Here is a 13,054-nt window from a genome sequence, read left to right as displayed (position 1 = left end):
CCCCCCCCCCCCCCCCCCCCCCAAAAAAAAAAAAAAAAAAAAAAAAAAAATTTACTTTGGATGAATTATGGGCAAGGAAGCATTACAATCACTTTTTGGTGCCAATAAGGCAATAACAACAAAGAAGTATTTTCCACTAGTTCAAAATCTACTCTAGTCCACAAAGTTGGTAAAAATGAAGACCATTTGGAGAGACTCGAAATAAGTTCATTAAATCCATAAAAGAGAAGCATTACATGTCAGCTCAAAATCTCCAAATTCTATGTTTTGAGCTTTCTTATAATGGGATGGTTCATGATGAAGCATTACATCCACCTTTTGGTGCCAATAAGATGATACAATCATACAACAAAGAAGTATTTCGACTAGCTCAAAATCTACACTAGTCCACGACAGTAAGCTGGAAGCATGAAACCTCTAATTATACTGCTTACAAGGTCCCCCGGGCAGGGAAAAGAAGACCAAATTAACTTCAGATGGTACGTGCTCTAGTTGTTGCCACCACAAAATTATCATAGCTAAAATCAACCAAGTTAACTAATTTGAGAACATTATTTTCTATTGGCGACACCAGAAAAGTTGCATTAACAGTAAAAATAAATAAATAAATAAAAAAAAGAAGACAATTTACAAGTTTATATTGTGAATACCAGTTGATGTGCAGCATATACGAAAAGAAAAAAAAAAAAATGAACTACATTTTTTAACAGGAAAATGTCACAAATACAAAACAGAACTCCAGTCCAAACCAAGATCTTGAGGTGTAAATCCATAAAATTCCTTTCTGGCACATTCCCCATTCAGCTGCTAGCCTCCGAACAGTTTCAAGAGACGACAATGTAAGTTTATTGTCTTGAAACACCATTCAAGTTCTTTCCTTCCAGATGGTCCAACAATGGCATAACGGATCATGTTCCAACTTACTTCGGCCTTTGAAGATAAGACAACATCAGGCCATTTTTTAAAGATAATTTTTTCAGCCTTAGGGAAGAACCCAACATAATCAGATAATCTATGAACATATGGCCAGTGAAACAAGGCCAAATCACACTTCTGATAGCCCTGTCTTTAATTTCAGATATCTCCTCAGTGTGTAGCATATCTGAATGTTTTGTGCTGTAAAAACACATTCTTGGTTGGGAAACTTGGGATCCATGCTGTTATACTTAATGGTTCCTTTATCAATAAGGCTTTTTGGGTGTCTATATTAGTTTTTCCCAATTTTTCCTCCCTTCATCTCTCAGCTATAGGCTACTATCTACAGGTTTTGCAATTGGGCTTTGTTAATTTTTGTGTTCTGGTAGAAGTGTTGGTTTGGGTTTTCATTATTTGTTTACTTATACATGTTGAGGGTTTTTTAATACTGTATCCAGGAGGCATCTTTTGCTTTCTAACACACATTGTCCAGTATTGGCGAGATTGGAAGAAGAGAAGAAAGAAATAAAACGAAGGAAAAGAAGAAGAATAAGAAGACGGATTTACCCGAAGAAGTAGTTAAAGATGATGTTCGATTCGATGGAGAATATCCTCACAAGAAGTCGAGAATCGTTGGAGAAGATCCTCACAGAGAAGACGAGATCATCAGTAAGGGTATCGTTGTGAGAGACAGAGATCCTTGAGAACGAGGACTCGCAGGCCTGAAATCAGCTGTAAATCCTGGATAAAACATGGAACAACAGACGATTAGCACAACAGACGATTAGCACAACAGACGATTTTTATCCATCCTAGGGTTTGAGGTACGGTTGAAGATGAGCAGAAGCGCCATTCTTCTGTCCGGTGAAATGTTTTTCACCCTCAATTGTTTCAATTGAAACGTTTTGGATTTGAAGAAACATGGCTTCACATGTGCTGCAGACGTTTCACCAAATTGAAGATTCCGTTTTTTTGTGTTTTTTCGTTATCCTTTCTTTCAGATCCCGACTCCCGAGCCGTGGCATTTCAGTTTTTTACAATTTTTTTTTTTAGAATTTTCTTTATTCACTTATCCATCTACGGTCATTATTAGAGGTGAAATAGGTTGGGTCGGGCTGGGTTTTTTACAATTCTAACTCAATCCTACGTCCTAAAATTTAATCCAACTATGCCGGTTTCATACTTAAGCCCAACCCTACTGGGCTTAGGGTTGGGCTGGGTTGGATCGGGTTGACCCTAGTTGATATTTTTAGTGGAATCACATTATAATTAGTATAACATTTGAAAATTAAGAAAATCAACAGATTTGAAGCAAACGATTTTTAATTAAAATGCTAAAATGAGTTTCTTTATTAAACTATACCAAACGTGATATTTTATCATTCTTTCATGGAGATTTCATGTGCCCCTATTTTTACATGTGACTTTTTTTTTAATCTCCTCCATCAAAAAGCCAAATTATTAAAACATAATCCAATCATTCATTACTATTAGAATTTCATCTTGATCTACAATAATGCTTAATTTCCAATATATAAAGACCAAGAAACTCAAGTATTGCAAACCCCCACCTTTCCTCATTCCTTATTTCATGGTTGAAGCGGTGGGTTTTTTCCTTTGGTTTTGTGTTTTCTTTTGGTTATACTATTCTTTATCATATTCTTGTTACACAAAAAACTCAATGACAACAACAAGAAACTCCCATCAAGAAATATGGCTCTCCCTTGGCTAGAAAAGACACCTACATTCTACAACGCACAATAATAATCAGTGTTAGACTCAGGGTGGGTTGGGGTCAGGTTGGGTTTTCTATGCCTCAACCCAAGCCTGGTCCAACTCCACACAAGGTTGGGTCGGGTTGGACCAGGTTGGCTCTCATAGTCGGGTAAGACAAGGTTTGGGTTCAGGGCGGATTAAGACAGGTTTGAATCGTCAGAACTAAACTTACACCCCTAGTAATTATTATTCTAAACTCCTTGATATATAAATCGATAATGTCCTCCATTCTATTCCTTATACCCATTCCTAGACACAAAAACCCTGGCTAGGGGATTCTTTATTATTATTTTTTTTGATAAGCAAAAGAAAGGCATGCATTAGTTAATAGAAGTCAAGTTATATGCTAGATTATACCTAAATATAGGTAGTCTAGTATTTATAGTTTCATAAGCTAAGTACTTAATGGCAGCTAGAGACAAGTGTTCAGTTATATTACAAAAAGTGGGGTACTTAGGATGAGTTTCTATTTCATGGCATGGCATAACTAGAGTTGTAGGCCATAACTCCAAAAGTATTTGAAACTGTTTTGCAGAAAGAAGATCGATCTCCATCACATCACTCCATACTTGATCCATTTAAAAATTTTGAGTTTTACATTGTAGATAGATCGGGGTTATTGCCACTTTCAAAAATCTGAAATTGATTGGTCAAATTGGCTTAGATTGAATCGAAATTAGCAATGATCGATCCCAACTTTAGACATTTTGTAGTGATCAATATTAGGGTTTTTGGGACCGAATCATTATAAGCATTCCTTCCATTCCATTGGTAGTATACAGTAAAGCAAAATGCAAGACATACGACTCTTCCCATAGAACCCATTCCACTTTCAAGAACATGGAAGAGATATTCTGTCTGAAAGGAGAGCACAATAGGCGAATCTCCAACCAAATATTCTTCGAGAAAGGATAAATGAAGAATAGGTGATCTCTATCATCAGTTGAGTTAAATCAATGAGAATAAGGTTTCAAAATATTTCTTTTCCTTAGTTAATCAATTTTGAGATGTGCATTCACAATACAATGCCAAGTAGTAAAAGACTGTCTAGGAATATTTCTAGTAAATCAGATGGCTTTGGACCAAGGAACCAACTTAGATGAGGACCGACTAGAATTGGAAAGCTTCCACATGACTCTGTCCATAACCTCTGCATTTTGATGAACAATGGAAGGAAGAATAGACCAAATTTGCATCAAATCTGAGATGGGGAGGGCACATAAACCCAATTGCCATCACATAAAATAGACAGAATTGATGCCACAATTGCCATCACATAAAACAGACAGAATTGATGCCAATCCATTTAAGTCCAAATCTTACTATAAATTGTCACCATAAATTTGCAACATAATATCATGTGGATACCAAGATCTAACCACACCTTTGTATTTTTCTCCAAATCCAAGAACAATCCTTGTGATCTTTATCATTCTCAAATATCTATAATGGATCAACTTAATCCATACAATATCTTTCTTAGAAGCAATCCATCAATCAATTTTTTTTATTTTCAGATTAGAGGGGCTTATTCTAGGGCAATTCTAGGTGACCCCATTTAATTTTACCCTCAGTACAAACCGATATACCATGGGGCCAAGGGGCTTCTAGCCTTCTACCTATCATTTAGGGATCTCAATGGATCAGATGTGATCAGACCCAAATATTCTCCTAACGGATACGGATACCTCTAAATAAATAAGAATGCAAATCGAATTGAAATTTTCGATTATCCATTTACATCATTGACTTCTGTAATCCAGACATTTCTTCCCTAAGGAATACAACATTTTTCTCAATTCATCTTTCTAAGTTGTTTTAGCTCTTTTACTCATGCTCTAGAATATGTATAGACTTTAAGAACCTCAAAATCATTTATTATTATTTTTCAAATAATTTGAATTCGGATCTAAATTGCCGTTTGATTGGAGACTGACACCCTATATAGATACATATACAAATCAAATTTGACTTTTTGATTATTTACGTTACTATCACCACCACCACTGCCACCACCAAGTTCAGCACTCAAATTAATACGTGGGAGGCTTACAACCACACGCTTGTATAAGGTGTACCAAGACATTTGGTGGCTGGAAACAGCATGTGGGGCTTTCTCTGTCACATACATTCTGCTTAGGGAGAAGGTTCTTTGAGTTGGCAAGTGATGCACCCCTAATTGGTGGTGGGATTGGTTCTCCAATCCGCAGCTTAGGAGAACCCTCTTAAAGGAGAGGTTCTCTGAGCAAGCAGCATAGAGACACCCACCATATCTGTATTCTATTCATTCACACTTCCTCACCTTTAGTGAACTTCACAGTTGCAGGCGGCATAGAAGAGGAAAAGCAAAAGTTGAGTGAAAGCTTCAGGTTACGGTCCTAAATCCTAAACCCTCCTCAGTCCTTACCAACTTAACCAGTTCAGAACAGGACGCCCTTTAAAATGTTATAGACATCTTCTTAATCTCTCATTTTTCTCTTAGTCCTCGTGTACAAATTCTACATTTCTACTCTTTTTATTACAAAAGAACCTAGTAATTGCAACAGAAATAACTGCTTTTCCCAGGGCTTTAAAAGGTGTTTGCTATGTTTTGCCAAAACCCTTGTTCATCCATCATCTTAATCATCATAATCAACAAGAAAGAGTCTCCAGGCTCTGGAGTCCTCCATCATCCATCATCATAACTTGTTTCTTGGGACAATGCCTTTTAAAAATGGAGAAAGTAATGTGGATGAAGGATTAAGGCATCATATAAATGAATCCAGTAGAGATAATTGGGTTAGGGAAAGGAACATTACAGTTGATTGACTCATGTGGTAGTCTCTGAGTTTATAGTATTGGGCTTCATGTCCTAACTGAGGATCTGAATCCCAAAATTGAGTCCTTTTCCATGTTGGGGTGGTTATATTTGTTTGGATATAAATGTTTCAGTTTGAGCCTATTGATCATATAATTCCACCACCTGCACAACATGGTTTTAGGTTGCTAATATCATCAGAGAAACACATGAGACTTCTTTTGTGACATAAATCTACAGTTCAAGAACTTCAACTGTCAGATTCAACAATATGTGTTCAATGGAAATCTTTGGACTCATAAAAGGAACACATCCAATCTTCTCTGGGTTTTGGATTCCAAATTCAATAAGATGCCTCTTATCATCTTATTCGGCCGGTAGTAGTTGCCTCACTTATCATTATAAGAAATTTATGATGTGTATGACAGGTGAAATTTGAGTTGGGCACAATCCAAATTCCAATATTGAAATTTTGAGGTTGGATTGATGCCTCAAGTTTCCCATCCCAAGTAGAAGCAAACCCCAATATAAGGCTTTGGTCTGTGTTTATCGGAATATACATTGCTTAATGTATGTATATAAAGGATTAATGGTTTCAGCTCTGTATATAATCATATCATATGGATGTTCTTGATGGTTAATGTAGGAATAGTTGTATTAATGGATGAATGATGGGGTATATTTGTTTTCGAATTACCATGTATCAATACTGCAGGGGCTACTGTTTTGCTAGGTTTCTGAATTCTAGTTCAGTTTGGTTTAGCTCAAATCAAAGGTTAGCTTGGGTTGGATTTTGCGTTGGCCCTTCTGTTCTTTCAGCGGAATTGGTTGGAGTCCCCAAAAGCATGAGCACCCAACAGAGCTCATCCCTCTCTCTCTCTCTCTAGATATATATATATATATATATCTAAGTTAGTTTAAGCTTGATGCTTGATTATTTAACAAAAATAAGAATATCTGGCAGAGCAAAACCTGTTAGTTTCCGGTTTTGGTATCATTTATAGAAGTTACTGCAGATAAATGCTTGACTACCACACAGCCTAGCCTCTGTCTGAAGTCTGAATTCACATTGTTCTGTGGTACCCATTAGTCAATCTGTATGAGAAAATGTGCTGGGCACTGAGCCTTTAAAGTTTAAATGTAACAGTTAACAAATAGACATACTATTCTCTTTCTGGTTTGGAATAGATTCAATCAGTTCTTATGCATTTGGAAAATATACAGAGTGACATGTTCAGCTCATTGCTGATTCAAGAATTTTTTTATGTGGCATCTTCCCCCCTTCCACCATCCTTTTCAAGTTTTTGCAGCCAATTGATCATTGTTCTTGGTTCTCTCAGGTAAATTACAGATTCCTAGAGGGTAATGGCCTCTGAGAGTTACTTCTTCAGTCTTTTAGGACCTTTACACCTCACAGCTGTTGATTGGTACAACTTCTTCCCCTACATCAATGGCTTCTTTTAATATATTGTAGAAATCATGTTATGCAATTATAAAAAAAATGTTATCTTTTGTGTTTTGCAGGAACAATGAGCATCACTGTAGATCTGTTGCTGCAAGCTTAGTACAAGGTGTCTATGCTTTAGAGCGAGATCGCCAGCAGAATCGTAAAGGGGCTGATTCTCTTGCTCCAGCATGGTGGGAGTTTTTCCATTTTCAGTTGGTTCTTCAGCTCAGGGATGAAGTGGATTCCTCCATCTTTGGTTCCATTTTTGAATTCAAACCCAAGGCTTCTAATTGTCACTACTCAATCCAGGAGGCTCCAAGATATGTCATTGCCTTCCGAGGCACAGTCATTAATCCAAACTCCTGCATACAGGAGGATCTCAGATTGGGTTTCCTTTTCACCATTAATGAACTCCATGGAACCTCACGCTTTAAGGTTGCAATGGAGGCCATAAAGAACAAGGTTGATGTAGCTGGAGCTTTGAATATTTGGTTAGCTGGTCATTCTTTGGGCTCTGCCATGGCAATGCTTGCTGGCAAGAACATGGCCAAGACAGGATTTTTTCTCCAAGCTTTCCTCTTTAATCCACCATTCTCATCTGCTTCAATTGAGAGGATTGAAGATAAGACACTGAGACAAGGGATCCGAATCGCAAAAAGTTTTATCACGGCTGGACTCACTGTTGCCATAAAGGGTCATCAATCAGAGGATCCCTTTGTTGTCTTGTCTCCATGGATCCCTTGTTTGTTTGTGAATCCGGCGGATGATATAAGCTCAGAGTATGTTGGTTATTTTGAGCACAGGAAGAAGATGGAAGAGATTGGAGCCTCGAAAATTGAAGAACTAGCTTCCCAGAATTCCATAAGGAATCTTTTGTTGGGGAAGACTAAATCAGAACCTTTGCATCTCCTCCCATCTGCAAATCTTACCATCAACTTTACCCCATCACCAGATTTTGTAAGAGCTCATGGGATTCGTCAGTGGTGGAGACCAGACCTGCATATGCATTGTAAGCTATATCAATACAGATGGAAGTGAAGTACTTACGTGTTTCTTCTACCCAAAAAAAAAAACTGCCTATGTGTTTCTGATTCAACAAACAACTATCAACAACTCAACCTTTTCTCAACTAAATGGGGTCGGCTACATGGATCTGTCAAAGAAAAAGATAAAAGGTAGAAAAGAGAAAAGGGGGGGGGGGGGGATGATCAAGAAAAGAAATAAGGCAATGCAACACCTCCGAGTCATCCCACCTAAACGTAGACTGCAACATGGATCTTTGCCCTCCAAACAGCACTGTTAGATGTCATACTAGGGTCAAGACGTAGCTTCTGCATGTTCCTTACAAACTCATCAATGATTTGGTTATACTCTTGGTTATACTCTGATAAGAACAGTGTTCGATGATATGGACTTCACTGCCACATCAGACCATTTAAAGCCGTCTGAATAGCAAGTTTTAACTCCCATAACTGGAAGCTAAGTATGAAAGGAATGCCATACACTTGACTGGTCATTGACTCCCAAAGTGGTGGATTAAAGACATTTCCAAATTAAGGGAATCAAATAGGAAAGGAAGGTGGAATGGGCCGTCATCGAAGTAGTTTTGTGAGAATCAAAGTCCAAATTGGTAAACTTGTGTAAATCCTCCAAAGTCAATAACTTGCTGAAAATAGAATAAAGTAAGTTGTGATGGTCATTAGCAACCTTTTTTTTAGGTTAATGTCACTTGCAACTTACTTTCCAAATATTATGCTGAATTCCCTTTGAAGAAACTTTTCAATTCTGATCTAGGAATGTAGCCAATAGCAACTTTCAACTTTCTGATCTCATGGGATATCCTTAAATTAAAAAAAATAAACAAATAAATAAAAAAAATGTAGAAAAGAAAAGAAAAGAAAAAAGAAAAAAGTAGTCCAAGATGCTGAATTCCCTTTGAAAGAACTTTTCAATTCTGATATAGGAAAGTAGCCAATAGCTACTTTCAACTTTCTGATGGGGTATCTTCAAAAAAAAAAAAAAAAAAAAAAATCTTATGGCCATCTCATCTCCTAATCCAGATTAGAGAATTATCCCTCCAAAGACTGGGTTCGTGTATTTGTTATCGTTTACGTCAATGTATACATTAACATGGACGAACAAAACAGGGTTATGCATCTTTTTTTCCCCCTACACACTCTTTCTTAGGCTCAGTTCTAGTCAGAGAATAGTTCATAGACTTAAATGAAAAAGGGAAAATTACTATCATTCCCCTACTCTTAACTTCTTTTCTGATTCCCCAAAAACAAACTTCCACCTCTCATTCTCCCCTAATATTTTAGAAGCATCAAATTACCCTTGATAACCTTCCCTCTTCTGCCATATTCTCCTTACAACAGCTAACCGCCTCCCTACCACCAACCCCTACCCTGCTCTCTACATCTCTCCCCACCTTACACCTACACTTGCTTAGTACAATAGGGTTTTGCTTTTTTATTTTCAAGAGCTCCACAACAAAATCAACGGCGTATCCCTGCAGAAAAATCAAGCTAGAAGGGAAATCCGAAGGAAATACAAAGACAGAGCTAGCCCAAAACAGCGAGACACTTGGGCTTACTCCAGAGAACCTAGCTAACTGAGAGGACTGGTCAAAGGACCACACTCCACATACTTAGGCCTACTCCTAGTAATTCTGGCTGTCAAAAGTGGGCAAAAACTTGATGGAACTTATCAGGAGTCCACATCCTCTGTAGTGAGCGGGGAGGTGCGGTGAGCATCGGACGGCTGAGAGCATCTGAGCACGTGCCCCAAGGGGCTCCTAGCCACCCGATGCTCACTGCACCGGTTCAGCGGCTGCAGACGATTTTCAGTCACTTGGGCCTACTCATTGGATTTTGCTTTCCTTTTGTTGTTTAACCATATCACAGCTGTGATTCTTATTCCCTTATTCTCTTATTTCTTTCCTTGCATTTTCTGGCTGACCCCATTTAGTTAGGATAAGGCTGAGTTATTGTTTCCTTCCATTTTATAAGATTCATTGCCTATAAATAAGAGCAACAATGTGGTATTCTTCAATGCTCTTCAACACCAAACTTGGATGTTGTTTCTATTCCCTCTCTTGAGTTCATTAGTATATATAGTTCCTTAATACTAATCCACATTACATTTGTTCCCTCTCTCATCTCTTTCACTTCTAGGATTGGAGATTGAGTACTGATTGAAGGAAGGGGAGAACTTTCACTCATATTTCTGATACAGTATGCTCTGATCATATCCTCTCCATTTCTTACAGGTTTTAATTGTTGCTGGGCAACTTGTGTAAGAAAAAGGTAATTAAAATATTATTTAACTTCATCTCCTCTTCCTACATTTTTTTCTTCTTTCTTTTTGGTTTTACTTTTGGATTCCAAGTTCAATAAGATTCTTTCTATTCATTTGGAAAACATGCAGAGTGATCATCAAATGTTCAGTTCATTGCTGATTCAAGAGATCTGTTAAACAACATCTCCCCCTCCCCCTCCCCCTCCCCCTCCCCCTCCCCCTCCCCCCATTTGAGTTCTTATTATCATTGTTCCTGGTGGTTCTCTGTGGTAACTTGTAGATTCATTGGAGACATTATCAGGAAGAGTAGGAGAGCAGAAAAGAGAGGGTAATGGCTTCTGAAAAGGACAATTTTTTCTACTCAGGACCTAAATTCTTTGAACCTTTTGATTGGTACTACATTCCCAAACATATATCAATGGCTTCTTTTAGAATTGCTACTATCAGTAACAGATAAATCATGTTAAAGACATGTTAAAATGTTGCAGGAATAATGAACGTCACCGTGTATCTGCTGCTGCAAGTTTGGTAAATGGTGTCTATGTTTCAGAGGAAGACTACCAGAACAATAGAGGACCTAATGAAGCTCTTGCTCGACCCTGGTGGGACTTCTTCCATTTTCGATTGGTTCAATACCTCATGGAAGATAATTCAATCTTTGGTGCTGTTTATGAATTCAAGCACCCATCTTCTACTTCTCATTACTCAATCCACAAGGCCCCAAGATGTGTTATTGCGTTCAGAGGAACACGCCTCAAGCTGGGTTCCTTGCAAACCGATATCAGAGCAGATATCCGTATCTTCAAAAATGAGATTACTGTAACCTCGCGCTTTCAGCGTGCAGTGCAAACTGTTCATAACATGGTGACTAAATTTGGAGCTTTGAATATATGGTTAGCTGGTCATTCTTTGGGCTCTGCCATGGCAATGCTCATTGGCAAGAACTTGGCCAAATCAGGTGTTAATCTCAAAGCTTTCCTTTTTAATCCACCATTCTCGTTTAATCCATTTGTGTCTAGCAATGATGAGAATCTGAAACATTTTCTGAGAGTCAAAAGTTTTATCACTGCTGGACTCACTCTTTTCCTGAAGGATAATGACAAGATATCAGCATCACATGATGATTTTTTAGCTGTATCCTCATGGATTCCTTATTTGTTTGTCAATCCGGTTGATCCCTTCAGCTCAGGGTATATTGGTTATTTTAAGAGGAGGAAACTTATGGAGAAGATTGGAGCTAGGAAATTTGAAGAACTAGCAACCCAGAATTCACTCTCCAATCTCATGTTTGGGAACACAGAAACAGAACCATTTCAAGTCCTCCCTTCTGCACAGCTTACCATTAACTCGAGCTCATCAGCAAGTTGTGGTATGCTCTCAGCTCATGGTCTTTGCCAGTGGTGGAGCAAAGATGTGATCTTGCATGGTATTGAATATCGATACAAATGAAGTGAAAGTCCATATAATAAGAACCTAATAATTTGCTGTATTTAAGGTACCAAATAAATGAGTCTTGAGTGTCTAAAGTATGTAGTCCTAGTTCTTGTTTATCATGTGATAGTATAAATGTGATTGAGTAAGAATAAATCTTGTTGTAATCAAAGTTGGTGAAAAAGAAATTGTAAGCATGGTTAATGTATGGTATTGTATTGGCTGATATGTATCGACATCGTGGAACACTGATATCGACATGATATTAATAACCTTACTTTTTTGCTATTTTGGTAAAACACTTTTCCCTCCCTTTAATGATGGTGAAATTTTGTCATTTCATGTGTTTATTTGGAAAGAATGCACGACAATATATAGTTCTTAAAATAGCATAACGGTTAATTTGATCCTTGAATTAAGGATTTTGAAAATAAGACAAAGGATAATTAAAAGAAGATTGACATTTACTTACAACAAGAAAGGACCCATTAAGTGATGGGGTTGATCCACTGATACGTGTTTAATTAAGTAAAGTTGGTTGGGGAGTTGGCAAGGGACCTTTGCCTTAGGAAATGTGCGGTTCTGAGTTCGACTCCTCTTACCTCTTTGGGACCACTCACACAGGGTGTTTAGTGTTATTTATTGATTTCGGTGAAAATTAAATGATTCTCATTCAATCCTAGCCTTGCCTACTCAGGCTATTTATGAAACTAGCTTTTGACTGGGTTTTGATTGAGAGAACTAAAATTCACTTTTAAATGCCTAATCGTTAGAGTAGGGTGTTGGTGTACGAGGTCTTGTATTCCGTCACAATTTAATCTAGAGAGTATTGGTGCAAGCGCCTCGACAGGCAGGACGACAGTCCCGCTGGCCGGTGAGTGGGCCGTGGGGGTTACAAGGGGGGTAAGAGGCCCCCTGCATAGCAGGGGTGTAGGGGGCACAACCCCCCGCTTGAAAATTTAATTTGAGGACAGTTTTGTACTTTCCATATTAGGGTTTTCTGCTATTTATTTGTAGCAAGATTTTCTTTTTCAGTAATGCAAGCAATTTGAGAGAGGTGTGAGGACGAGCGTTGTAACCCTATTCTCCATTGATAGTGAAGCAAAATCTCATCTCACCAAGGATGTAGGCAATCTTATTGAACCTTGTAAACTTGTGTGTATTGTTTGTTCTTGTTGTTCTATTACCTTCTACATCACTTTTAGGGTTGTGTTTCTACATAAGGGGACATGTTAAAATTTGCACTTATTTCATATCCTTGTCACATGGGCAGATGGGAGTGGGTCCACTTGTGATGTGGCAGAGGAACCTCTCACATATCTCATCTCAATATTTCACTGTTCAAATCTGATAAGCCCAAGAAACGGTTTTCTTTGGTAGAAAATAAA

The 13,054-nt window shown here is 37.9% G+C and overlaps 2 protein-coding genes across 7 annotated transcripts in view; one reads left to right on the top strand and one right to left on the bottom strand.

Moving 5' to 3' along the window:
• LOC122060590 (L10-interacting MYB domain-containing protein-like) overlaps positions 1–1,889 on the bottom strand; it is a 3,424-nt gene extending 1,535 nt beyond the window's left edge. Inside the window, exon 1 of the mRNA XM_042623726.1 lies at positions 1,483–1,889. The gene's annotated coding sequence lies outside the window, so the exon portion shown is untranslated. The remainder of the gene's footprint in view (positions 1–1,482) is intronic.
• Positions 1,890–4,861: 2,972 nt separating this feature from the next.
• LOC122061133 (GDSL esterase/lipase At4g10955-like) lies at positions 4,862–11,965 on the top strand. 6 transcript variants are annotated; one of them, XM_042624328.1, is made up of 6 exons: positions 4,862–5,060; positions 6,829–6,915; positions 7,013–7,944; positions 10,527–10,628; positions 10,724–11,193; positions 11,420–11,965. In XM_042624328.1, the coding sequence occupies exons 2-4, from the start codon at positions 6,854–6,856 to the stop codon at positions 10,565–10,567; spliced, it is 1,035 nt and encodes a 344-aa protein (XP_042480262.1). In that variant the 5' UTR covers positions 4,862–5,060; positions 6,829–6,853; the 3' UTR covers positions 10,568–10,628; positions 10,724–11,193; positions 11,420–11,965. The 6 variants fall into 6 exon arrangements, with proteins under 6 accessions (XP_042480262.1, XP_042480261.1, XP_042480266.1 ...); XM_042624327.1 differs by having other exon boundaries at positions 10,724–11,965; XM_042624332.1 differs by lacking the exons at positions 4,862–5,060; positions 6,829–6,915; positions 7,013–7,944 and adding exons at positions 9,095–10,137; positions 10,219–10,243 and having other exon boundaries at positions 10,537–10,628; positions 10,724–11,965.
• Positions 11,966–13,054: the final 1,089 nt, after the last annotated feature.

This window comes from Macadamia integrifolia, chromosome 14 (genome assembly GCF_013358625.1).
Source record: "Macadamia integrifolia cultivar HAES 741 chromosome 14, SCU_Mint_v3, whole genome shotgun sequence".
Taxonomy (NCBI): domain Eukaryota; kingdom Viridiplantae; phylum Streptophyta; class Magnoliopsida; order Proteales; family Proteaceae; genus Macadamia; species Macadamia integrifolia.
Note: the sequence above shows the minus strand (reverse complement) of the source record. Positions and strands in the feature narration are given on the sequence as shown.